At 41.1% G+C, this 27,680-nt stretch overlaps 1 protein-coding gene across 2 annotated transcripts in view; it reads left to right on the forward strand.

The window, feature by feature from the left end:
• The window catches only part of STXBP5 (syntaxin binding protein 5), a 210,609-nt gene that overhangs the window by 140,687 nt on the left and 42,242 nt on the right, over positions 1-27,680 (forward strand). For both annotated transcript variants that reach the window (XM_056852557.1, XM_056852558.1), the window contains exons 14-19: positions 5,751-5,791; positions 6,679-6,899; positions 13,225-13,403; positions 15,246-15,371; positions 16,820-16,971; positions 26,959-27,024. In XM_056852557.1, the coding sequence (XP_056708535.1) occupies positions 5,751-5,791; positions 6,679-6,899; positions 13,225-13,403; positions 15,246-15,371; positions 16,820-16,971; positions 26,959-27,024 (785 nt within the window). The remainder of the gene's footprint in view (positions 1-5,750; positions 5,792-6,678; positions 6,900-13,224; positions 13,404-15,245; positions 15,372-16,819; positions 16,972-26,958; positions 27,025-27,680) is intronic.

The raw sequence follows: 27,680 nt of genomic DNA on the forward strand, positions 1-27,680 counted from the left end.
GAGTATGAACCTGAGATAGTATGGCTAACACTGCTGGGCCCAGTGATGGTATTGCTAGGATCTATATGAGCAAACAAAAACAGCAACAGTCCAAACAAATTACGTGAAAATCCAGTATTATTAATTTGCATAAGCATTAAGAACTCACTGCAAATATGAATCAAACTGTCATCATATATGAGAAGGAACACAAAGAGAGCCTAAATAACAAAAGTTCTTCATTCGTGATAACTGACAACATAAAGTCCTGATCCAACTCAGTAGAATAAGTTGTGGTTCATGAGGTTGGATAAGTCCAATATCCATAGAACAGAAGCCCGGTTGTCTTTCTGTTTCGGCTAATGTATAGCCTTCCTCAGCGGCCACTGTATCAAAATATACAATCACATATATATACAACAATGTGCCATAATACATGGAATCAACAGAAATAATAATATGCATTAACAATTCATACTCACACGCGAGCTGATAGTACAAGCTTTCGCGTTGGCAAATTACGCCCTGATTCAGCGGCTTATTTCAAGCCCGCTGTCACATGATGCGAGGCAAACTCTAAGCATCGACATTTAAAGAGACAGATACAAGCATATACAAATCAACTGATTTTACAAGTAGCATGCCAAATCTAAAGATGTATTTAGCCCATATGGATGCAATGAATTAAACAAATGGATATATTTGGTCTCTTGGCGCCTAAGTATTAATTCTATATCTGGCTTCTCATGTCTGTGTGTGTGGGTGAACCGCCACAACACAAAGAATGATAATTCTTCATCTGTATGGTTTTTATCAATAAAATGAGAAGTCAGGGGGGCTTCCAAATTACGATTCCTCAATCTCGATCTGTGTTCACTGATCCTATATTTAATAGGTCTCTGTGTTTGTCCAATATACCAAAGCGGGCATGCGCACCGGATCACATAAATCAAATTGCGTGAGTCACAGTTATTAAAGCTATTGATGCTAAATATGCGGCCCGTGACGGGATTGGTAATTTCGTGAACCGTCAGCATGAATTTACAACTAAGACATGAGCCGCATTTAAAATTCCCTTTAGGTAGATTAGATGTAATAATGGGACGCGGTACGTTGTGTATTAAAATGTCTCTGAAGGACCTAGTTCGCTTGTATGCTATTCTAGGTAATTGCTGACACCTGGGCAAATGTTGCACCAGGTGCCAGTGTTTCCGAATGATCTTACTAATTAAAGAGGACATAGATGTATATTGTAACACACAGGTTATTTGTGTAGATTTTTTAGTTGTGGACTCTGTAAGTATGGCATCCCTAGATTTCATTTCAGTTTTTTCCATGGCTTCTTGAATAATATATTTCGGATAGCCACGTTGCTGAAGATCCAAATTCAGTTTACCTGCAGCTGAAACAAAATCAGTATGCATAGTAGAATTTCTTTTTAGGCGAAGCAACTGGCCATACGGAAGGTTATTTTTTAGATGGGATGGATGGAAGGATTGATAATGCAGTAAGGCATTCCTTGCCATCGGTTTCCTGTACGGGCGAACGCCTAATCTGTTGTCTGGCTTCTTATAGACAGTCACATCTAGAAAAGGGATCTCTTTTAAATCACACTTCCCATGCAGTTGGATATTCGAATCCTGTTCATTGATCCATTGATTGAACCTGTTAAAACTATGAACGTTCCTCATAGCCATACAAACGTCATCTACATATCTAATATAAAAGAATGTCATCTTGAAAAGGATTATTATATAAGATGTAAGAAGATTCAAATGCAATCATGAAAATATTTGCTGTTGAAGGCGCGCATGTGCTTCCCATTGCGACTCCATGTATCTGAAGATAAAAATTATCTTCATACATAAAATAGTTCTTTTCCATGACTATATCAAGGAGATTCAAAAGGAAGTGGGTAGGAGGTTGTAAGTTGTCTCTAGAGTCAAGGAGGTCGGCAATTATTGTCCGTACAACGTCTGTAGGGACGTTAGTGTACAGAGCTTCTACATCTAGGGTGCAAAGCACCGCGGTTAAGGGTACGGAAAATTGTTCAATCCGTTCTATAAAGTGTCTGGTGTCCTTAACATAAGATGGAGTTCTTAAAGTGAACTCATGTAGATAATGCTCTAAGTATTTTGCAAGGGGTTCAAAGATAGAGGAGATACCTGCCACTATAGGGCGTCCTGGTGGTGGATGGTATATTGGACAAACACAGAGACCTATTAAATATAGGATCAGTGAACACAGATTGAGATTGAGGAATCGTAATTTGGAAGCCCCCCTGACTTCTCATTTTATTGATAAAAACCATACAGATGAAGAATTATCATTCTTTGTGTTGTGGCGGTTCACCCACACACACAGACATGAGAAGCCAGATATAGAATTAATACTTAGGTGCCAAGAGACCAAATATATCCATTTGTTTAATTCATTGCATCCATATGGGCTAAATACATCTTTAGATTTGGCATGCTACTTGTAAAATCAGTTGATTTGTATATGCTTGTATCTGTCTCTTTAAATGTCGATGCTTAGAGTTTGCCTCGCATCATGTGACAGCGGGCTTGAAATAAGCCGCTGAGTCAGGGCGTAATTTGCCAAAGCGAAAGCTTGTACTATCAGCTCGCATGTGAGTATGAATTGTTAATGCATATTATTATTTCTGTTGATTCCATGTATTATGCTGCATTGTTGTATATATATGTGATTGTATATTTTGATACAGTGGCCGCTGAGGAAGGCTATACATTAGCCGATACAGAAAGACAACCGGGCTTCTGTTCTATGGATATTGGACTTATCCAACCTCATGAACCACAACTTATTCTACTGAGTTGGATCAGGACTTTATGTTGTCAGTTATCACGAATGAAGAACTTTTGTTATTTAGGCTCTCTTTGTGTTCCTTCTCATATATGATGACAGTTTGATTCATATTTGCAGTGAGTTCTTAATGCTTATGCAAATTAATAATACTGGATTTTCACGTAATTTGTTTGGACTGTTGCTGTTTTTGTTTGCTCAACTAACTGTACAGCACGCTAACTGTTGTGTACCACAGGATCTATATGAGAGCAATGTTGGCACCTTGGTTTGTTGCAGGCGTTGATATTTTGATCTAGTACACAGTTTGGGGAGGGTAAGAAATCATCCCACATTCACCATGGCAAAGGATGATCTTTAGAATGCACCTTAAAGAAGATCTCAAGTGTAACCATTTTAATGCTGTGTAAGTGAGTGGGTATCATTGACTCTTCCTGGTGAAAATAAAGTATTGGCCAACAACAACATGAATCTCTTGTGGATATGAAACGTCTCTGTATTCATAATGCGTATAAAGACTTTGCACTCTCACAAGGGCTTACTGCATTATGCAAGACCTCCTTGAGTTTTTGTTTTATTTAGAGAATTCATTTGCTGTCTCTCCAGAGACCTGCTCAAGGCAACTCTCAAGTAAAAACAGTACTATAAAATCATAAAAATATCATAAACTATCTATTAAAACAAACCTTTTTTAAAAAAAAAAAAAAGCTAGGGCACAAAAGCATAAGAAAAACACTGCAGCCTAAAAAACACACCCATGAAACATTCCTCAACTTAAAAGTAGACATTGAAACAACTAAAAAGATAAAAGCCCTTAGTTAAAAGACCAGGATGAAAAGAAATGTTTTGGTCTGGCACCTAGAAGACCTCAAGGTAGGCCTAAGGCAAGCCTCATGGGGGATTGCATTTCAAAGAACAAATCCACCACTGAACAAATCCTGTCTGTAGTAGCTATCTATCTCACCTCTCTAGCTAGGGGTGCAGAAGGCAGGTTTGGGAAGCAGATCTTAATTGGCAGACTGAACAGTATCAGAGGTGGTGGTCCTTCAGGTACTTAAAACACTTGAATTGTTCCCAGAAACAGATGGTCCAGTGCTTACCTTCAGCACAAGCTGATATAATCCCTTTATCCAGCCCCCTTAATACCCTGGCTGCTGCATTTTTGGACCAGTTGAAGTTTCCAGGCAGTTTTCAAAAGTAGCTTCATGTAAATTTAACCTGGATACTATCAGTAACTCTAACCTGGATATGATCAGAGCATGGATCATCATGACCAGATTATGCTTTTGAGAAATGGCCATAGCTGGCGAGAACCAGCATGGTGTAGTGTTAAGAGTGGTGGACTCTAATCTGGAGAACTGGGTTTGATTCCCCACTCTTCCACATGAAACCTGCTGGGTGACCCTGGGCCAGTCATAGTTCTCTCAGAACTCTCTCGGCCCATACTGAGGCAGGCAGTGGTAAACTACCTCTGAATGACTCTTGCCTTGAAAACCCTACGGGGTCACCACCATAGTTGGCATATCAATATAAAGGCACTATGTGACACAGAGGAGACCAGTGGCTTCAACCATAGTCCAGGATCTGGCAGCATCCCCAAGGTATGAGCCCACTCATTCCAAGGGAGTGCAATCGCCTCCAGGATAGGCTGACTCCTTAGTCCTCAAGTAACTTTGTCATTGACCAAGAGTACGTTTGCCTTGATTAGACTGAGCTTCAGTTTACTGGCTATCTTCCATCTCATTTACCTTCTCTGGTTTTTTCTAATTAAAAAAAATACAATAAGGACAGTCTTCGTAATTTAAAATACTATACACACACACACACACACATAATAAAATAAGATCAAGTCTCCCGTGCTACAGCTTATTTCTATGTCTTCATATTCATCATTACGTCCTGACTGAGCACAACACATTTCTCTTTCCTGCCTTTATTTATGAAATTCTCTATTTTACTTATTGTATGTGACCATGCCACATCCAATCTTATTGTATCTCTGTTTTTCTGATATACTGTTAGCTTAATTAAAACATATATTTCTTTAACTTTAACCAGCCATTCCTCTATCTTTGGAGTTGGTTTTTGTTTCCAGTGACTGGCAAAGGTTGTTCTAGCCACACTTATCATATGTAACACCATACAAAGTTGATCTTTAGCTAGATTAGGTACCAGATTTAACAGGAATATCTCTGGTTTACATGGAATGTCAACCTCCATTCCAACCGTTAGACATTTCACTATTTCAGACCAAAATGATATAGCTCTCTCACATTTCCACCACATGTGTATAAAATCTGCTTGTTTTCTATCACAGTTCCAACAGCTGTCGTTTTCTGATTTATGGATTTTACTTAGTCTAAGTGGGTATATACCATCTTTATTAGACTCATTTACCTTCTCTAAGTACCTGTTCAGGACCTTCACAGACTCAACCTGATTCAGCTTATTTTATTTATTTATTCATTCATCACTCTTATATCCCCCTCTCCCCAGCAAAGCTGGGCTCAGAGCAGCTGATAAAGGGAGATAAAGAGTGACGCATCATCAGCATAGTGATGGTCTTTCATTCAACGTCCCCAGTCAGTCTATCTCAGCAGTTGCATGGCGAACAGGATGGATAGACAGCCTGTAAAGTGAACATACAATTTGCTCAGATAATGATTTGGGTGTTGTTGTTGTTGTTGTTGTTTTCCTGCATTCAACTAGTACCTTTCAGCCATGGCGTTCAAAGTGTTCACAATTTTAGATGCTAAAATAAGAAATAAGACAAAAAACACAAAATAATACATTTATGGGCATTTTGCTGGTGACATAACAATACTAGGAAACAAATGAGCCAAACAGGGTGATTTTAAATATTGGTTTAATGTAAGTAACTCTCAGTCTCAAGGGCATTGCTCTCTATTTCTAAGAATAGTTTTTAAAACTTTCCTGTTTCATAGGCATGCGGATGGGTCAATCAAGTTTTGGGATGCTTCTGCAAGTGAGTATTTTTACAAGTTATGTAAGGTTCTTGTAGAAAACATTTTCTAAGCATCTGTGCTGGTATAAACCTATTGTGTTATGGGTATTACTGGGTCATCTTTCCACCTCATTCACTTGACTGTTCAAATCAATGGGATTTAGGTTAGCACTTTTCCCATTATTGTAATTAGGATTTAAGGACCACCCATTTTAATTGAATTGGAGAGAAAAAAACACCTTAGTATGCATATGTGCAAGGCAAAAGGAAAGCAACAAAGAGGAGAGCATTAAAATTGCAAAATAGGAGATTACTAGTTTGATGTAATCAGAGGTAAAAGTCATGAATAACACTTGCGAAATCTCTGGAACTTTTTGTTCATTTTCTGCATGCACACTAAAAAAAACCACACACACCTTGTAAGGGGGATTTTATAAGTTAAACTATGCATTTTATTTTAATGATATTTGAGAATGAAGGGCATGATCTTTCCTGACAAGTAGAGGTTGAAAAATCCCCCTGTGTATGTGGCTCTCAGGATCACAGCTACATGTAAGGTGATCAGGATACATGTGCACTAGAGCTTTGCTTGCTCTGTTCCTACTGCAGTCCGTCACACTTCTGTCCCTGAGGGGTAAGGGGAACCCTCTGGAGGGTTGAATATAAATATTGTAAATAAATAGATTATGTGGTGCAAAAAGCATTCAGGTGAGGGATGGGAAGAATCTCTGAAGCCTGTACTTGTTCAAAAGTGCTTTTCATGCATGAGACTCTTTGGATTCCAGTATAGATAGGAGTGTATATAGAGCATAAAATTTACTCAGTAATGTTTGGACTACTTTATTAAGGGGAGGAAATTCCAAAAAATGGTGCATATTTGTTCATTAATTATTTTTGCTTATTTATAGTAACACTGCAAGTTCTATACAAGCTAAAAACATCTAAAGTCTTTGAAAAGTCACGAAATAAGGACGACAGACCAAGTACAGACATTGTAGATGAAGACCCATATGCCATTCAGATCATTTCATGGTGTGCAGAAAGCAGGATGCTATGCATAGCAGGAGTTTCTGCACATGTGATTGTTTACAGATTCAGTAAACAAGAAATTACAACAGAAGTTATTCCGGTAAGTAGCATTTTACTTTAAATATATTTAATATGTTGGTTAAAATCTCTGTATTTAGACAGTGGCCTCTATCTAACCACACATTCCAAAGATATAGGGGCACTAAAAATTTCTTAAGGTGGGGGAAAGTAATTTCTGATGACTCCCCCCATTATATTTGCAGACACCAGCTTTGCCTCTTGAGCTTTTCCTGAGGTTTTATTGATATCCAGGAACCAAATTTCAGGAGGTTCAGTGATCATTGGGTGGCTATTGCTTCCCCTCTTAAGAAGAAGAAGAAAAGTTAGGTACCTGTAAGTCTTCTCTAGTTATGGACAGTTGGGTTTTGTAGGCTGCAATCTTTACTTGGTAAATTCTGTTGAAATCAATAAGGCTTCTTTATAACAAATTTAATTTTGAACTGAGGTCCAAATTCTTATTAAACTGCTAATTTGAAGGTGTGTTGAGCAAGTTATATTTTTCTTGACTGTTAAACAATCACATTAGAAACTGTAGCACCTCTTTGAAGTTTCTTTTGATGCATTTTTTCTAGTTGACTTTATGAAGACTTTCTGCAATTACCAAAAAGTTTTCTTGGTTTTGTTCTGTGTTTCTTGGTTAGTAAACCATAGAGAGTAGTGGGCAGCTCTAGAAAATCTTGAGGGATATGTATTTTGTGATCTCATTCCAGTCAGGATTCGGAACTGATACCGCCTTGATTGCACTGTTTGGTAATGGTCATCTAGAGTTAAACAGGGAAGTGTAAACCTGTGCATATCTTTGAGCACCACTTGATACTAGAGAATATCACATCCTTCTGAACCTCCTGAAATAGATGAGAGTTTGAGCACCATTTTGCAGTGGTTCTGCTCCTGTCATATAAAGTTCCTGCAATAGGGCAGCACTGGATGACTCCATTTGGATAGCTCTTCAGCATATATGTGTAACTGTCAGAGTGGGAAAACAGGGCTTGCAAACATTTGCTTCTGCGTGGCTTCTCCCAGTTTTTATTATAATTTTTTTTTGCCTGTCGCCACCACCATCAAGCAAATGTTTAGGGGATCATTCTACCTGAGGGTTTGAGCCCCTGCTGCTTCACTGATTAAAGGTTTAGCTCCATGTTTGCATCTACGTGTCCTTTTACACCTACTAATGAGGGGACCGACACACTTAACTGAACACTGTTTTTGCTTGTGGTGTGTATATACTGAATTAGGGGATTAATGTGGGTCACAAAGATCATTCTGCCCACATTAAAAATGAAAAGACGTTTAATAAGAAAATAAAAAGTGCACATTGCACTTGCACACACTACAGACTGATTAAGGTAAATAGAAATGTGAATAAACCGCAGGTCCTCTCATTCCTTACACTTACATTACTCAACAGATCATAACAAGAAATAAGCAACATAATTTTAGGAGTTGCAAGCAATCAGAAATCATCCCTTATCTTGGTTTTCAATATTCAGGGGTCATTCCCTGGTGAGTTCAGCTACTTCTTGGACTCAAAAAAGATTTATCCTTTCTTGGTGTATTAAATGAGACTAAAAGAGCTTCTTCAACGTAGTAGTAGAAAAGAGCAAGAGTCCAGTAGCACCTTAAAGACTAACAAAAATATTGAGCTTTCGTGAGCCACAGCTCACTTCTTCAACGTGCTACAGTAGTCCACCTCCCAGCAAAGACCCTTTCCCTTTTCCTGTCTGCATGAAATGTCCACTCTGCCTTTGGACCTCCTGAAGCTCCATAGCTTAGGTGTGACTTTGACTGCCCACTGTTCTTCTTTGGCCAAGGTCATCTGCATTTCTATGGCACTGGCTGGTTCTGAGTTGATTTTTCCCAACTTATTTTCTGCTGCTAGTCAGCAAAGAGTCCCTCATAGCCTCTGTGCCTGTTCAGAGTGCAAACCCAAAAATTATTCTCTGGGGTTGCCAACTATGACATTGATCCTGTGGTGTAAGGCATTTCACCACAGGCAAATTGGAGTACAGTGTCATGAATATTCTGCTTACAACCATGTGTGCATTTCATTTCCATGAAATCCAGGAACAGTGATTCTCTCTTTGAAAAACTGCCCAAACATGCTTATGGGCTAGGTGAGGCCTAAAGTTGAAATTTAAACAAGATAGGACAAAATTATAGCCCCTTGGTCTGAAGAAATGTTTTACCTGATATAAATGGTATTGAGCTGGCCTTAAAGAAGATACTTTATTTTAGAAGTTTGTTTTTAATTAAAACCTTGAACACAATAATAATGATTGAAATCACATTAAAAATTCCAACCCCATTTTAAAACTTATTCAAAATAAAACACCTTTTAACATAAGATTCTCATCTGGAATAGATGCATCTTCAAAACCAGACAAATACCATCCCCACTAGGGCTGTTGGAAAAAAAATTCGGTAGAATTCGGATTCGGCAAAATTCGGCCCGTTTTTATTCGGGCTGTGCCGAAGTCCGAACTCCCCTGCTTCAAATCCCCGAAATTCGGGGGGGATCCGGAGTTTGGGGGAAAATTCGGCCCCCGCGCGCCTTCAGGGGGATTCCCTGAAGGCGCGCGGGGGGCCCTTTAAACAGATCTGTGCCTCCCAGCTGTGCCTCCCAGTACATAATACTAATTAACAAATAATAATTAACATGAATATGCTAGCAATTGGCTTAAACAAGGGAAAAATAGAGAGAAGATAGAGCATCATACTCACACGCTGGCTGTTAACATTCTCTGCGTTGGCAATTTACCAAAGATACTGCCCTTAGTTTTAAATGGTGCAGTCACATGTAAGAATCAACCATTAAAGAGACAGTTACATTTTGCATTACAGAAAAACTGAATTCAATTAAAGAGACAGCTTTTACATATATTATGTTACAAATAGCATGCTAAATCCATCGAGGTATTCAGTCCTTTAGGATACAAAGTATCAAACATGTGGATGTATTTAGATTCTTGACGCCTTAATATGAGATCCACATCAGACCTATCATATTTATGTTGATTGAATCGCCATAACACAAAAAATGAAAGATCCTCATCAGTGTGATTATTGTCAAGGAACTGCTATGTTAGAGGGGCCTCCAATACACGTTGCCTAATCCTGGACCTGTGTTCACTTATGCGATATTTGAGTTGTCTATGGGTTTTTCCAATGTACCAAAAATGGCAAGCACATTTTATCGCATAAATTAAATGTTTGGAATCACAGTTGTTAAAACTCTCAATCATGAACTTTTGGCCAGTAGCTGGATTAATTATTTCTTTGACTGTTAGCATGAACCTGCAACTTTGGCAGGAACCGCATTTGAAATTACCCTTAGGTAAGTTGGCAACTGACTCCTCACATGCTTTATTGCTTATTAGAATGTCTCGGAAAGACCTGGTTCTTTTATATGCCATTCGTGGTAAAGACTGGCAGCCAAGCAAATGTTGGACTAAATGCCAATGTTTGTGAATCACCTGTCTAATTAAAGGAGATAATGAAGTGTACTGCAAAACGCAAGTAACGCGATCCGAACGTTGTGCCATTGATTGAGATAATAGTTGAGTTCTAGATCTATCTCGAGTTCTGGACATGGCTTGCTTAATAATTTTGTTCGGGTACCCACGTTGTTGTAATTCAACACTAAGCTGATTTGCAGCCTGTGAGAAATCTTCGCCATTTGTAGAATTCCTTTTAAGGCGAAGTAACTGGCTGTAAGGTAGGTTATTCCTTAAATGGGGTGGGTGAAAAGATTCATAATGCAACAGAGTGTTGCGTGCCATTGCTTTTTTATAAGGATGGACTCCCAATTTACCATCCTGTGTCTTAAAGATACGGACGTTCAAAAAGGCTATTTCCAAGCTGTTGTTTTCTCCACTGAAGGCTGGGGGGGGGGTCCTTAAACCCCTCTGCGCTCTATGCACAGAGGGCGCAGAGGGGCTTGACAGCCCCCCGCCAGCCTTCCCAGGAGTCCTGGCAAGCCTGGGGGGGGTCTTTAGACCCCTCTGTGCTCTCTCCGCAGAGGGCGCAGAGGGGCTTGACAGCCCCCTGCCAGCCTTCCCGGGAGTCCCGGCAAGGCTGGGGGGGTCTTTAGACCCCTCTGCTCTCTCTGTGGGGCCCTTTAAACAGCAGACCTGTTTAAAGGGCCCCCTCCCCGCACCGTCATGGAAGCCCCGTGAAGGCGGGGGGGGGGGAATCTGCCGAATATATTCGCCGAACCCCCTAAGTCGGCAAATTTGGCTCCCCCGTTTCCCGCCTTTTTTGATCTTCCAACTCAATTGATCTTCCAACTCAGGCTAGTTTATACAGCTGGAGGTAGTCCTTTTGGCCCAAACTATTTTGGGGCTTAGTTGTCAAAACCAACCCTTTTTTTTGGGGGGGGAGGACTTCGATGCCAGTTTGTGCCAGCGTAGCTTATATAATGCAGGTGAGTTATGCTTGTTACGGTTAATATCAGTTAACATTTTATTTGCTATTTTGAAGCGTCCTTGCCATCTTCCATGGCATCCCCACATTACATAGAGTAGTCTAGTCTTGATGTTATATCAATGCAAGTATGCCATCCTTATGTATACTTCAGCAAGGAAGGGCAAAGAGCACAGCCAGTCACCACAGTTTCTCAGTGGATGGCGCAGACATACAGACGCAACATGCTAGCATTGCTTGGAAGTACTTCTGTATCCTCTGTTCCTACTAAGGCTGTTACCGCACTAGGTATTCCCAGCGATGTATCAAGAGTTTGGAAATATTATAAAAAACATTGCTTTAAAAGGGTTTTTGGATGCCAAGGCTAAAAAATGGTTGGAAGATGTCTTCACAGCTAAAGGGGCCAAACAAAGCGCGAACAGTATTTTTTATAACAGTTTCAAACTCTTAATACATCACTGGGAATACCTAGTACGGTAACAGCCTAAGTTCTTTGGTGTCTTTTACCAGTGTTACAGCTGCTCAGATAAGGATTTGGCGTCAGTCTCATATTAATTAGATGCTCCAGCTACTAAAGAATGTTGCTACGGCTCATCCTGTGACAATGATGAGCTATATATTAATATACACATACAGTAATATACTGTAGAAGTGTCCAATTCACCATCTAGTCTGTATATGGATCACTTAAACCAGGTAATTATGATGGATGTCAACAGGATCCTGAAGGCTTTGAAGACCACTGCTAGCTCTCTTGTTCATCATAATAGATTCTGAAATCTTGTTAGGAGCTAATTGATAGGTCTGTGATGTCCATTATAAATCAATCACTGGCTGGGGATTTTTTTCTCTCAGTCTCTAAAGGAGGCAGTTATTTGTCCATTACTCAGAAAACCAATGTTTGGAGAAAAGTGTTGTGACCAACTATCACCTAAGTCTCTAATCTGCCCTTTCTGGGAAGATTATTGAGAAACTGGTGGCAAAGCAATTTCATCCTTTCCTGTTTTCATTGTGGATGACACATCTGCTCTAGACTCCTTTGAATCAGGCTGAGTGATGGTGCAGAAAGAGCAGTGGTGTCTTTAGTTAATGATTGTAGACAAGGGCTGTGCTGTGGTTGTTGTATTTATCAGCAGTCTTTGATACAGTGGACTATGCATTCTGTTGAGGCATTTGGAGGTAGAAGTAGGTATCAAGGGATGTGCTCTGGGATAGTTTTAAATCATGGATCAGACTCCAAGTGCTGTTGGAGACCACTTCTAATAATCTCTGTGGGATTTTTCCTGTAGTGTTCCATAGGGCTCCATTTATCTCCCATGCTGTTTAATTTGTATGTAAAGCCCTTGGGAGAGATACTTCATGGGTTTAGAGTTGTATGTCATCAACATGCTAATGATTCCCAGCTCTGTGTTTCTTTGTACAGGCTGCCTGATACTGTTGTATTAATGCTAAGCCAGTATCTGCTGATAAACTAGTGGTGGCTTAAACAAAAGAGAGAGAGAGAGTTATTAGTGACATAGTATAAGCCTATACTATGTCCCATAAGTCTGAAGATGCTCATCCCTGCACAGTGTCTTGAATTTCCCCCTTAGCTGTAAAACTGTCAAGAATCATTGATACCACCTATAAGTAGCTATCTTCAAATCCTCTAGCGATTCTGTTAGCCAGGATAAAAGAAAAAAATTCTCATGGATGATGAAGCTTCTAGCCAGGCAGGTCAAGCTATTCCAATCTTTGTATGCTGCTGAATGCTTGATAACTGTGATAACTGTTATCTGTAAGCCACTGTTCTGAATTTTCATGCATATAATATAATTTAATTTACTTAAATTATGATACACTTTTTGAAAAGGGCATAGTTTGATATCCGAGTGGTATGTTTTGTAGTTATCAGGTACTCTAGGATTCAGTATGATTTTTCCCCACTTCATTGTTACTTACAGATGCTTGAAGTACGGCTCTTGTATGAAATAAACTATATAGAATCTCCAGATCCTGAACAAGTGCCACCATTGCCTACTCCAGGCACAGGTTCCAATCCTCAATCCATTGTTCCCCAGTCTCACCCATCCACTAGCAGCAGCTCATCTGATGGGCTTCGGGATAATGTCCCATGTTTAAAGTAAGTATATAAATAGTGCACTTCTGAAGATGCCTTTATAGACTGTTTAAACTGGTTCTTGCAGTGCCGTTAATGCCTTTGATACCACTTTGGTGCAATGAGTTGGAGCCTGGCATTCTGCTCAGTTTCATATGGAGCCTTCCTCCAGCACAAGGAACCTTTTCTTCCTCAGGAATTTTTTCCATGCTCAGCAGAGCAGACTGGTAGGATCCAACCTACAGTTATCTATACTTTTTTCTTAGTATGTGGTATTATAAAGCTGCATTAACAGAAAATATCCATAATGTGTTTGCATTATTGTGCAGCTGTCATCTATCAACAAGCTTACAGATCTGTAAGAAACTGACCAGGGAGGCAGTTGGTCCTTTGGATGAAAAAGGAATGGAAGGAAGATAGGGAAATGTCAGAGAAACTGAATGAATTCTTTATCTCTGTTTTCACTGTGGAAAACATGGGGCACATACTTACACCGCAGCCAATGTTTTTAGGATGGGTGTCTAAAAATCTGAATCAGATTGGGGTGATAACACATGAAGTTCTGGAAATACTGGGCAACTGAAAATTAATCTGATCTGGATGACCTACACCAAAGGGTTCTTAAGGATCTCAAATGGGAAATTGTTGATCTGTGAGCCAGAAGATGTAACGTTGCTAAAAGCAGCCTCCATAGAAGGGGAGGGGCTATGGCTCAATGGTAGAGCATCTGCTTGGCATGCAGACAGTCCCAGGTTCAATCCCCAGCATCTCCAGTTAAAGGGATTAGGCAAGTAGGTGATGTGACAGACCTCTGCCTGAGACCTTGGAGAGCTGCTGCCAGTCTGAGTAGACAATACTGACTTTGATGGATCAAGGGTCATTCAGTATAAGGCAGCTTCACGTGTTCAAGACTGGAAAGGAGCAAATGTCACACACAAAGGGATTGGAGGGGATCTACAAAATTACAGGCCAGTTAGCTTAACATGTAACAAATTATGGGTACCACAGACAGATGGATCCAGCAGGGCTCTTATTTGCTTCCTGTATTTATTTCCTGATCCTTCAAATTTGAGAGGGTATAGCATACATGTGAAGAGTTATGAACTGGAAGTCACTGATTCACGTTTCAGTTTGACTGTGGGTACACTAGAAGCTTTACCTTTTTAATGCTTTTAATGTTTACAAGGGACTTGGTAAATATAACAAAGTAAATAGTATGCAAATATGGAGACAAAATAAAATAAATTACGTAAGAGTCAATCCAAGTGATTTTCTCCAATCTGTAGATATCATTACATGCTTTACAACTCTATAACATCAGTAATTTGATGATAATATATTGGCCTACCATGCAGGGTTGGTTTTAAAAAAACCAACAGAATGTGTAGTTACTGAGGAGTTTTAGCCTTTCAACTCTTGCTTGGTTTTTCTTATCAAAACTGTGCTTACCTAACTATTAGCAATTTTAAAGAAAAAAGTATTTTAACCTGACATACCTTTTTTCATTAAAACTTCTCCAATTATTGTGAACAACCTGCTTTTGATTAACAAAACTGAGTGAGAATTAAAAAGTTAAATCCCTTCTTGTGCCATGCCATCTGCATTGAAGGTTTATGTATGCATAATTTACTCTTTAACAGTTAGATGTCATGTCTGTCTGTTTGGTCCCCAAAAGTCTCATCAGTTCTCTTCTGAAGTAGATATCTAAAGCTCACGGCTTCACTAACATGTATAAAATGTTCCCTGTCAGCTTAATAAAACCTTATTAAGGTTCACCAGACTATCACCAGGATGAATACAGGGCTAAAACAGTAATACTGCATATATTGCATATATAAATAAGCATATATTGCATTTATGTTTCAGAGTTAAAAATTCTTCCCTGAAAGAGTCTCCAGGCTATCAGGTTGAACTGGTTATCCAGTTAGTGTGGGTGAGCGGAGAACCTCCTCAGCAGATAACTAGCCTGGCAATCAACTCTGCCTATGGCTTGTAAGTATATTCTGTATTGCATTGTATCTTTCCAAAAACTGTTGACCTTTTGGCAGATGTTGTATATGATCATTATTAAACTACTAAATCTATATTGTTTGGATATGACATTTGTACCCAGTATACTAAATAGCTACCGTAAGGGCCTTACATACAGTTGGTCAGAATGTGCTTAAATCATGGTTTTAGTCTTTTGTTCCACTGCATTTTAGCCTTTGCTGGGAACTCTTTTCTCAGTCACAATAATATTTGTTTATATTAGGTGGGCAGTCAATGGACTTTGTAGGGTGTAACTCTGCTTAGGCTTGTACTGTAAGACATGTATTTTCCAAAGCACAAAACATGGGACTTTAGCTCTCAGAGTGTGGGGAGCGTGTGTGAGCTGCACAGACAAGGAAGCAAACAGTCAGTTGCCAAAAGTTGAAAACGAGAGTGAGAAAGAAATGGGAGATGTAATAGATGATGACAGTGCAGTGAACACAAAGACTGATTGAAGCAGTCCTAGAACAGAAAGCTGGATGATATGCTAGGCCCCGTAAAGTCAAGGCTACAAAACATAAGGCAAAGGATTGTGGAAATAAGAATAATTGTGAAAGGTAAGATCAGGAAAGCAACAGTTGTGATTATAACAAGTCTGAGCTGGAGCAGCCAGGAGTGGGGATGGCTCTTACAGTCAGATAGTGGAGATTGCCCCAAGACCCTGTCCTATAGACATAAATGTGTGCTCATGAGCACGGTAAGTTGCTTTATACTGATTCAGACCATTGATTTACGAAGGTCAGTATTGTTTACTCTGTCTCACAGCAGTTTTCCAGGATTTCAGGCTACCAGATCATGTACCATATTTTAGCACTGCAAACGCAGGCAGACATAACTCAACAGGCCAGCTGTTGCAGCTGCACTACAACAAAGCCTTAATCTGAGTCTGGTGGAGTCAGGGGTTTGCTGCCCCCTCCTCTTCATTTATTCGTACCAACTAAAGACTGGTCCTGACTGTGTTTCAGGCCCCATTGTGGTCTCTATACTTAACAGGGAGGGCCATCTGTTGCTTGGTTGTTGATTATTTAAAATTGATGATTTTATGGGACTGCCTAATTGCTTTTACTTTTATATTATGACCTTATCGTATTTGTGGTATCTTATTGTATTGTATATCTCATTGTTAGCCGCCCTGAGCCCAGCGTTAGCCAGGGATTGAGGGTGGGATAAAAATATAAATAAATAAGCATCAAACTGAGTGTTCTCCGCAGCCATTATTAGGGCACATTGTTTTTAATGTAAACCTACATTCCAGAATGTATGTGTGAGTTCAGTTTGTGTTCTTATGCTGTAGACTTATTAGCTAACTATTTTTAAAAGTTCTGTGGAGGTTAGTTATTAATATAAGAATATATTTGGGCTAGCAACCTTCACTGGAATTATATTCTTCCCAACAAATGTTCTTTCAGAGTAGTTTTTGGCAACTGTAATGGTATTGCAATGGTTGATTACCTACAAAAGACCACGCTGTTAAACCTTGGCACCATTGAATTGTATGGTTCTAATGATCCGTATAGGAGGGAACCTCGATCGCCACGTAAAAGCAGACAACCATCAGGAGGTAAGATTCAAGCACTTGAACAGTTTACCAGTAAAATTTGTACTGCTTTACAATCAAATAAATGGCAAAGTTGTTAGGATTATAAATACCTAGCCTTCTCTTTGAAAACAAAGGCTATAAATATTCACCACTGTCATTCTGTAGTTTGCTGGGATTTGTTTTTTGCTAGAAGTCTTCTCTTGTTTGATTATGGTACGTCAGTTTTCTTGTTTATAAGCATGTGTGCTGATTGGCTATTCTGGCGCAACCCTCATTACCTCCTGTGGTCCATCACCCTTTGTTCCCGCTTAGCAATCTGCATCCAGTTTTCCCACTAAAAACATGTACTGCATTATTGGCTCTCTGTGATTAGTCTGGGTAGAAATGTCATGCTGCCCCATCTGCTCCTTTCTTAATTTGAGACTTTTCTTGTTACTTTCCTGTATGCTAAATTTATGGTACTTCACCCATGTAATCTTTTACTACCAAGACATCATTTTTTGAAACTAGCTACTTTGCATTATCATTCATTGCCCCCTCACCTTTTTGGACACACTTTTCAGCATAATGCATTTAATGTATTGGGGCATGTACTGACAAGCAAGTGCAGTCACACAAATTCAGCAGTATTTGGGGGAGGGAGGGGGAAGTGGGAACTAAAGCTTGAAATTTTGAAAGGAGGAAGTGCATATAAACAGGCAATTTTATACAACAGCTCTTGTTATGCAAGTGTTCCACAGATGTTTTCAACAGTAAACAAATGTAATATAAATGGGAAGATGTGCACCAGGAAGTCAGTTACAGTTTGCTGTGTTGCCAAGTGTTTGGGAATGCCTGACTCCCCTTCATGTATCATATTTACCGTGACAAACATTGGAGAAACACCTGTGTAACTAGGCTGATGCACAATGTGTAAAGTATCTTTGTGCTGGGATGGTAAGAGACAAAAATGAGATCAGTTATGCCAACAGTAATTTCCTGGACTAACCTAAAGCAAGATCATACATGTTATGAAGTTCATGGTAGAGTATCAAAGGTAACTTGGGAAGTAGGATTGTACACATGGAGTTGGATCCAATCAGCTTTTCTACTGGTGAAAAAGCAAGGAAGGATCTCTTTAAGTAATACAAAGGCTAATCTGGGGATCATGAGACTGGACAAAAGCCATATGGAATGGGGCTGTGAAAATGAGGATAGCTAGGTGAGTGTTAGTGAAAAGATTGGCCGGATGAGATATTGCAGAATATATTGTTGCAAAGCAAATGCATGGCACACTCCAAGATCAGTTGTGATATCCCAAATATCATCTATTTTATGGCTGAAAAACCTATTTATGACTATAGAAGATACAGATGCTTTGGCTTTATCCTTTTAGCTGTTCTGTTCTTCAATATTATAAATAGTTCCCCCCAAAATGTCAGGTTAATGGGTGGGATCCTGCAAACCATCAACAGAAGGCACTGACAGTTCTGGTTTCTTTCTGTGTTACTGGGTAAGTCTTTTTCCATCCCAGGAAAGTTTATTCCTGGGGTTGTGGTACCCACATGGCCTGAAAGCTACGTGGGTTGGGAGGCTGCAGTAGGGAAGGGGATGAAATAATTCTTCTGCCTCTTCCATCGGTGCAGGTTATTAGACTGCATGGGTCCAAGCAATGGTGGGAATTAACGTTTCCATGGTCAGAAAGGACTGATTGGGATAGGGGAACATGGGAAGAATCCACAATCCTTACCTTCACAGATCACAGGATCCAGCTCAAATAATAGTATTCCTACAAGTTTAATTACCAGTGGATCAGGTGGGTGCATAATAAATAAACATAAATTTACTTATTTATAGAATTCCTTAAACATACATAATTTAAAACATACATAATTTAAATCATACATAATAAAACCACATTTTAAAACCTTTAAAGTCAGCCTCCCCAACACCCATGAAAACAATTAACAACAGAATTAAAGCACATACAAAACATAAAAACAGAAATTAAAACATTGGTTAGGAAGGAGGGATCACTGAGGGAATGTCAAATAAAACAAACAAAAAAGGAACTGTTTATCTCTTTGGGATTGTTGTGTCACTGACTTCTTTTCATTATTACTGGAAAGCTTTGTACATATCTTAAATAATGTAAGTCAGGCATTAAGCACTGTCACAGTGTGTAAATTCTGGCATGTATGAATTTAGACCTTTTGGTGAATTATGTTCCACTTTAGGACATCGTTAACCAACTAAGAGGTGCAATTGATAAGAATGAGCCAAGAAGTTTCAGGCGTGTATACTCCCTCTCTCCCTCTTGCGTATGGCTGGGAATTGGAAGATTTCCTGGTTCAGAACTTCACAGTTGAATAAGATTGAACTACACACTGTGGCTTCAAATTAGAAGCCTAAACCAAGAGTGTAACTGTATTTTTAGAATCCTCATCTTAGTCAAAAGAACAAATCACAGTTTGCCATTTGCCAAATATGAATGTTGTAATAACTTGTAGAGAGCCAGTGCGGTATAGTGGTTAAAGGGTCAGATTAGGAAGCCCAGGGTCAAATCCCCACTCTGCCATTGAAACTTGCTGGGTGACCTTCGGCCTGTCACGTACTCTCAGTCTTGACCCTAGCAAGTATTTGGATGGGAGACCTCCAAGGAATACTAAGGGTGTGACACGGAGGCAGGCAAAGACAAACCACCTGTGAATGTCTCTTGCCTTGAAAACCCTACGGAGTCGCCATAAATAAACTGCGACTTGACAGCAAAATAATAATAATAATAATAATAACAACTTGTAGACAGTTCCAAATCAGGAAGTATTCAGTCTCTGTGCCATGTATCAGAGGGAGAGCGGGAGTCTGAGAATTTAGCTTGTTCTCATCATGAATAAAGTATGACATTTCTTTGTGATTAGAGAATGCAGCTATAGTGTTCAAATTATGCTGCAGATTTTAGTGTCCAAACTTGGTGTCTTTTTCCTTTCTCATTGCTTCATTAAGGCATGCTGGCTGTGGCTTCTTGTATATGTGGCCTTTCTAACTTATATTCAGAGTCTGTGAAAAAACTTCGCACCTCTTATATAAGTAAGTCATCTCATAACAGCTAATTGTGTTTTAACATCAATTTTGATTTGATTATGTATTCATGCATTCTGAGATTTATTTTACATTAGCCTTTTAAGTTCATCACTGATTGTCAGTGGTCAAGAATGATTATTTGTATAGTGTATTACGTTTATATAAAATGCCATTAGTTCAAACATTTTAATAGATTTTTCTCTGCACTTAGTGCCACCCTTAGGCTGTGACAAGTGGAGGGGCACAAATGGAGAAACCTTTGGTATATCTCTTAGATAGCAGAGGTTTCTTGCTTTAACCCCCACAACCTGATATATTGGATTCTTCTGCAGAAGTTTTATATGGTTACTTAACAGCTGGATGATAGCTACAATTTAAAGTGCAATCCTAAGAACACTTTTCTGGAAGTAAACCCCATTGAATAAACCTGAGTAGGATTCTAAGTAGTCCTGCTATTTTGGAAATTATTAACTATAGGAAGGCCTACGCTCTAGCCAGATGCCATGCCCTGCCTTCGGCTGTCCTAGAAGGAAAATACAGGAAGACGCCAAGATCAGAAAGGCTATGCCCTTGCAGGTCAGGAGACATCGAGACCACCGAACATGTATTGTCCAGCTGTTCATTCTATCATGAGGCCCGTATCAAATTCATTGCTTCCCTGATCAGTGAATTCCCCGATAAGCCAGTAGAATTCCTGACTAAGAGGCTCCTGATTGGTGATACTCCACACTTTTCGCTCCCAACCGCCAAATTCTGTGCCATCGCAATCAAAACTTGCAAAAATAGAATGGAAAAAATTACTTAACTTTGCTATATTTTTAGAAATATTAAGATGCTAAGTTAATTCTTGTGGTTTGTGTTAAAATCTTACATTTTAATAGCATTAGACTTTTACCTAATTTTGTAATTTATATTAATTTTGCAGTTTTATTAAGTCAGTTAATTTTATGCATAACTTTTGGCTGGTCAAACAGACCGTATCAATAAACTTACTTACTTAGACCTGCTATTTACAGTGCAAACCTATGTAGAGTTACTCCAGTCTAAGCCCATTGAAATGAATAGACTGGAGTAACTCTCCTTGGGATTGCACTGTCTGCTCTTGAGCAGACTATGTGAAGGTTCTGTGAGCAGAGAACATTCTCGTGGGGGGGGGAGGCAGGGCATTGGTTTTACACCTTTGTTGGCCATGTCTTGCTGCCAGTGGTGGAGGCAGAGCTGCTGCCCCCTGCCAATGTGAGGCAGGTAGTTGTTTGAGGCAGCACTGCAGGCAGGCAGGGGAGGGGGTGAGCTGTCACTGGGTGACCCAGTGAGGAAACAAGGTGGAGACAAAAATGACGGGATTCCTTACTTACAAGTCTTATGCATTCCCTGCTTATACAGCTCTGGTTACAAGTAGTAGCAGAATGAGGGAATGTTTAATTGTGGGCAGATATGTGAGTAGTACACATTGACGGAATATTATTTCACTCAAAGAGCAATGTTCTGTTGAAAGGGAAATTTGATTTTTCTTGCTATCATCGATGTGCTGTGTGAAAGGTATAGGTATCACAGATATCTGCTAGCTGCTGAAACCTATAGATTAAGTTTGGTTCATTCCCGTAGCTTTTTACTTTATCTGTAAGGGAGTACAGATAAACATAACTTCCATCTTAAAGGCCATCTGTTCTCCATATTAGTTGCCGCAGGTTATTTATTTATTTATTATTTCCATTTGTTACCCCACTTAGTTGCCTCAGGTTATCTGAAGAAAATATTTATTACATATTATATTATTTATACAGAAAAATGTTATGCCACTTCTTAAGACCTGCTCAAAGGTGCTCTCAGCAATGAAATAAACCACTCCGTTGAGGAAGTTGGGAGAATACTAAACTAGTCGGGTCAGGGAACAAAATTGTGGGCGTGCAGAAATGTGAAATGTAGGGCTGTTGATTTGGTTCAAGCCGAACCGAAAAACAGCCGAATTTCCCCTGATTCGGCTGTTTTTCAGTTCGAACGAACCAAACTCAAAAAAGGTGGGAAACGGGGGAGCCGAATTTGCTGACTTAGGGGGTTCAGCGAATATATTCGGCAGATTCGGGCCCCCCCCCGCCTTCACGGGGCTTCCATGAAGGCGAGGGAAGGGGGCTTTTTAAACAGGTCTGCGCCTCCCAGCTGGGATGCGATCTGTTTAAAGGGCCCCTCGCACAGAGAGCACAGAGGGGTCTAAAGACCCCCCCCCCAGCCTTGCCGGGACTCCCGGGAAGGCTGGCGGGGGGCTGTCAAGCCCCTCTGCGGAGAGAGTGCAGAGGGGTCTAAAGACCCCTCAGCCTTGCCAGGACTCCCGGGAAGGCTGGCGGGGGGCTGTCAAGCCCCTCTGCGCCCTCTGTGAACTCAAAAAAGGCGGGAAATGGGGAAGCCGAATTTGCCGACTTCAGGGGTTCGGCGAATATATTCGTCAGATTCGGGCCACCCCCCGCCTTCACGGGGCTTCCATGAAGTCGCGGGAAGGGGGCCCTTTAAACAGGTCTGCGCCTCCCAGCTGGGATTCGATCTGTTTAAAGGGCCCCTCGCGCAGATAGCACAGAGGGGTCTAAAGACACCTCCCCAGCCTTGCCAGGACTCCCGGGAAGGCTGGCGGGGGGCTGTCAAGCCCCGGGAGTCCCGGGAAGGCTGGCGGGGGGCTGTCAAGCCCTCTGCGCAGAGAGCGCAGAGGGGTTTAAGGACCCCCCCAGCCTTGCTGGGACTCTTGGGAAGGCTGGCGGGGGGGCTGTCAAGCCCCTCTGCGGAGAGAGCGCAGTCCCGGCAAGGCTGGGGGGGGGTCCTTAAACCCCTCTGCGGTCTCTGCGCAGAGGTCGCAGAGGGGCTTGACAGCCCCCCGCTAGCCTTCCCGGGAGTCCCAGCAAGGCTGGAGGGGGTCTTTAAACCCCTCTGCACTCTCACCACAGAGGGCGCAGAGGGGCTTGACAACCCTCCGCCAGCCTTCCCAGGAGTCCCGGCAAGGCTGGGGGGGTCCTTAAACCCCTCTGCGCTAGAGCGCAGAGGCGCTTGACAGCCCCCCGCCAGCCTTCCCGGGAGTCCCGGCAAGGCTGGGGGGGTCTTTAGACCTCTCTGCGCTAGAGCGCAGAGGCGCTTGACAGCCCCCCGCCAGCCTTCCCGGGAGTCCCGGCAAGGCTGTGGGGGTCTTTAAACCCCTCTGCGCTCTCTCCGCAGAGAGCGCAGAGGGGCTTGTTGGGGGGCCCTTTAAACAGATCTGCGCCTCCCACCTGGGAGGCACAGATCTGTTTAAAGGGCCCCCCGCGCGCCTTAAGGGAATCCCCCTGAAGGCGTGCGGGGGCCGAATTTTCCCCCGAACTCCGGATCCCCCCGAATTTCAGGGTTCCGAAGCGGGGGAGTTCGGACTTCGGCACGGTCCAAATAAAAACGGGCCGAATTTTGCCAAATACGAATTCTACCGAATTTCTTTTCAACAGCCCTAGTGAAATGTGATATTTCTGTTCCTATTACAGATGTTTTAGCTCCATCAATGGCTGCCCTTAAAAGTTTCCTGAGTTTTTGAGGTAGTTTACTGACTCTGCCCTGACAAGCAGTATTAGGTGGAGAGGGGGACTTGGCTCTGATAAAGAAGCTCCTGCCATAGTTGTTTATATCCCTGCCTCATAGCCCCTTCCGTTGCACCCTTTAGTGTTCTGGAGCAATTCGTATAGATCATAGGCTAGTCTCATAATTAGGGATTCTCTACATTCTGAAGTACATCTTTATTTTCCTATAAATTTTCCTACTTTTTAGTCCTGCTGTACAGTTTTGATAAAAGCGAATAGAGATCTCTTTAGGTTGCCTGTATACTGGCATGCCTAAAACGTGTTTAGTAGTTTCTACAGCAGTTGCAGATGCTGTTGTGCACAGTGGGGGAGAAAGTGTCCCAGTGCTGTGCCTCTTTTCCCTGCTCTCTTGCTGTTCCTTCTCCCCAAAGCATTGTTCAAGGGAAGGCTTTCAGGGCCTCTCCGTTCAGAAACTGTATACTTTGCAACACAATTTCTGAGACGAGGGAGACAGCTCTCTAAAGAAATGCTGCCTCAGTCACTCACTTCAGGAGGGGGGAAACAGCAGTCTCCATAGCTCTTTAAAGACTGATGAAACAAATCATATGCCACAGTAAATCTAATAGACTTTGAAACGCCACAAGACTCCTTTTTGCATTTTCTGCAGCATACTAAAATGGCTATCCCTCTGAAATCTAGGATTTGCCAAAGGAAATAAGACAGGGGTGCCAAGCTCCTTTGGTATAAGATCAGATGATGAGCAAAAATAGTATGGAGTATTCAGCTGTGCTGACTGCTACTGCAAATGAACAGAGCACAGCTCTCTGTGCCCCAGAGGAAAGAACACAGCATTAGGATTGAAGCAGGCAATTGTAGAGCCCGTTTTTCTATATACAGGCTCATGTCAGTCACTGTCGCAACTCACTAAGCCAACATCTTTGCATGCCTGTCCTTCTGCCCAAAGCTGTTGGTTTGCTTGTTCTCATTCTGCAGTTTTTGCATTGCTCCAGGATTTTGGCTGATCTTTGAGTTTCTGTGCTGCCTTTCCTGCTGCTCCTGCTTTACCTGCTCCTCCTCCTTCTTTCATGTTGGAGACAGAGGGTTTTTTTTTAGAAAGTTGAAGATGGCAATAGAGACACTGTTGCCCACCTACCCACTATTAGCTCCTTTGACAGGCTTTGCAGTTTTTTTGTGTTTTTTTGCAGTGCAAAATCAGAATTTTGCAAAATCTGTTTGACTAGGCACAAATGTAGGACAAAACATGTGGCCGGGATGCTACCACTCTGCTCAATAAAGTTTGAAGGTCTTGTTCAGCAGGGCCCATGGAATTTGTCCCCTGGATCTAGTCCACTTGAAACTTGGTTCTTTAATAGACAGCCAGCACTCCCTCCTCCACTATTTTGGTATCATTTGGTTGAAAAACAGCCACTCCAGTCACTTTAACTTTGTGAAAGGACGCAAACAGGCCACATCAAGGAAGGATGGTAAATGCAAAATGTTCAGTGGAAAAGTAACACATTTTTATTGCCAGTCCATCACTGTAAGAGTTATGAAAATACAAACACTTTTTGTTTTTTAATGCCATGGACAGCCGGAGCTTATCTGCTGGGCTGCTACTTGACTGCTTTTTAGGAATCATTGGAGAGAACCAAGTCTGTGCTGAGAGGCATCTACTTTGGGGGTCTGTAAAATTGACCTTCTTGATCCAGTTCACTTGAAAATGGGGGAGGGACTTTAGATTAGCGGGAGGAGTATGTTCTGTGCAAAACTGGTGCCGTTATCTTTATAAACTGCTGCCCCAGACCCTCATATACATTTCCCATTGAAACGAATAGTCCTGAACTCCAGAACCACATGGATTTGAATCCTGAACCAGTAATGTCCTACCCAAAAATGAGCAATTACGGTAAACCCCCCCCCCAGTCAAAGCCTGCATCCAAAGTTTTTTTTTTCTTGGCACCCCCCCCCCCCCGGCGTAAACCATGGGTCACTGCCTCAAGCATACCAACTTCAACTCTCAAAGAAACAAACAAACCCAACTATAACTGGCAGTTTATGTCTTTTCTTTGGTACCCTGTTTTGTGCTATTAGATGGTCCATTGTAGCAATAGAAAGAAAGAGTGTCTGGTTGGTCTGGTTGGCGCAGTCCTCGTTGTGCTCTAAATAGAAGCTTGGCCTGTACTTTGTATTGCTAGAAATCCAATACTTTTTCATTGTTTATCTGCTCTTAAACCAAAAACTGTGGGCCCTTTTATGATTAATAAAACACTTCGCAGAGTGGTAAGCTACAGTACTGCAGTCCAAGCTCTGCTCACGACCTGAGTTCGATCCCGACGGAAGTTGGTTTCGGGTAGCCGGCTGAAGGTCGACTCAGCCTTCCATCCTTCCGAGGTCGGTCAAAGGAGTACCCAGCTTGCTGGGGGTAAAGGGAAGATGACTGGGGAAGGCACTGGCAAACCACCCCGTAAACAAAGTCTGCCTAGTAAACGTCGGGATGTGACGTCACCCCATGGGTCGGGAATGACTCAGTGCTTGCACAGGGGACCTTTACCTTTACCTTTTACAGTACTAATAATTTATATTTTATTTTGCTAATAGTTGCTGCCAACTAGTTTATATAGGTAGTCTTTTTCTTTAAAGATAAATGTATACGTTATGAGTGCCCTGGTAGGCAGATATGTAGGCTTCAAATATAAAGAAATGTTTTAGTTCTTAATATGACAAATTGGATTCAGATTTCATGTTCCGCTAACAGATGGTATGTCTGTCAACAGAACGGAACTTTCCTGCCTCCACTCCTTTCGTTGCAGCCCACTGAGCTTCCTAAAATACTGCTCCCTGGCGAACAGCATGAAGGGAAAATTTGGGTCTGCAGAGGGAGGGTGGAGTAAACAAAAACCACTGCCCCCATCTGTTGTTGAAAAATGACCAATAAATCCAACCCCATGGTTTTGATTTGTTTTTTAAAAGTCTATATATGGGGTTTGCAGTTCAATTATTTTTCTAATTGGCCGTTTGTTCTTTAAGTTATAATATTTACTTACCCCATATATACTTCTACTCACATTAGTACCTAAATTTGTGATATGTTTAATTTTAAATGATCTGAGTCTCAGAAGTATGGTTTTAAAAATTACATGTTTAAATGTATCATTCGCTCCAAAACCTGCAGTGGAAACTTACAGTCATACATAATTGGATGGTCTCCCTCTTCACTGTCTCTAAATCCTTAAAATCCCTGCATTTTCCTAATTTTGGAATTTTAAACATCCTGCTATGGTAAAACCAAAGCAAAAGATTCATTGTTTATCAAATCTCTCATCCAAAAAAAGCCCAGTGAAAGGTGTATTTGGAATGTCCAGTAATAGACATTGATTGTCATTGAGCTTTTAAGTGAAAGCTAAAGTGATTCCATATTTTACAGCTGGTCTTTGCGACATTAATGAAGGCACTACAGTACAAGAAGATCGTTGCAAGTCACCCACCTCAGGTAATTAACTGTTTGCAAGAATGCTTTAAAAATAGTAATATATTGCTTCAAAATGTTTTGACCCAGGGTCCTCTTCTCTGTTTTCGCTGTGATTTATTTATTTAGATAGTGCCACCTCCCAAGAATCCTGCTTGAGGTGGCTTAAAAATAAAAAGAAGTTAATCTTGTGTTTAGGAGCATTTAAAATGCTACTGAAAATTACAATGTCTTTCTGAATGTAGTGGTGAATGAAGTACAGTAATGTCTTCTTTAACACTGTGTTTATGCTCCTGAGAACAGAGCTAAATGTATCAGTTCTATCATATGTATTGATACCACTGGTTCTGACTGGGATGTGTTTACATTTTCTTACATATTAGTGGCATTTAAGGTGGCAACTGGAAGAGGTGTCATTGACCCTTCCTCCCAGGAGGGTTGTGGCTGCCTCTTCTCCATCAGCCCTGAGGCTCCTACAGGGGCCCCATTCCTTAGCTGGGCTGGTCTTTTATAGATCACTGCTCATGGCAGTGTTGTGTCCATTTTGTCCTAGTCATATTTACTTCCATGGATGCTGATCACCCAGGATGAAGAGTTCTGTAATGAAATGGCAGCTGTGAATGTCTCGATTATTTGTTTCAGTCTGAAATTTCACCTGAAACACCAACTCCACCCATCCG

This window comes from Euleptes europaea, chromosome 7 (assembly GCF_029931775.1).
Source record: "Euleptes europaea isolate rEulEur1 chromosome 7, rEulEur1.hap1, whole genome shotgun sequence".
Lineage (NCBI taxonomy): Eukaryota > Metazoa > Chordata > Lepidosauria > Squamata > Sphaerodactylidae > Euleptes > Euleptes europaea.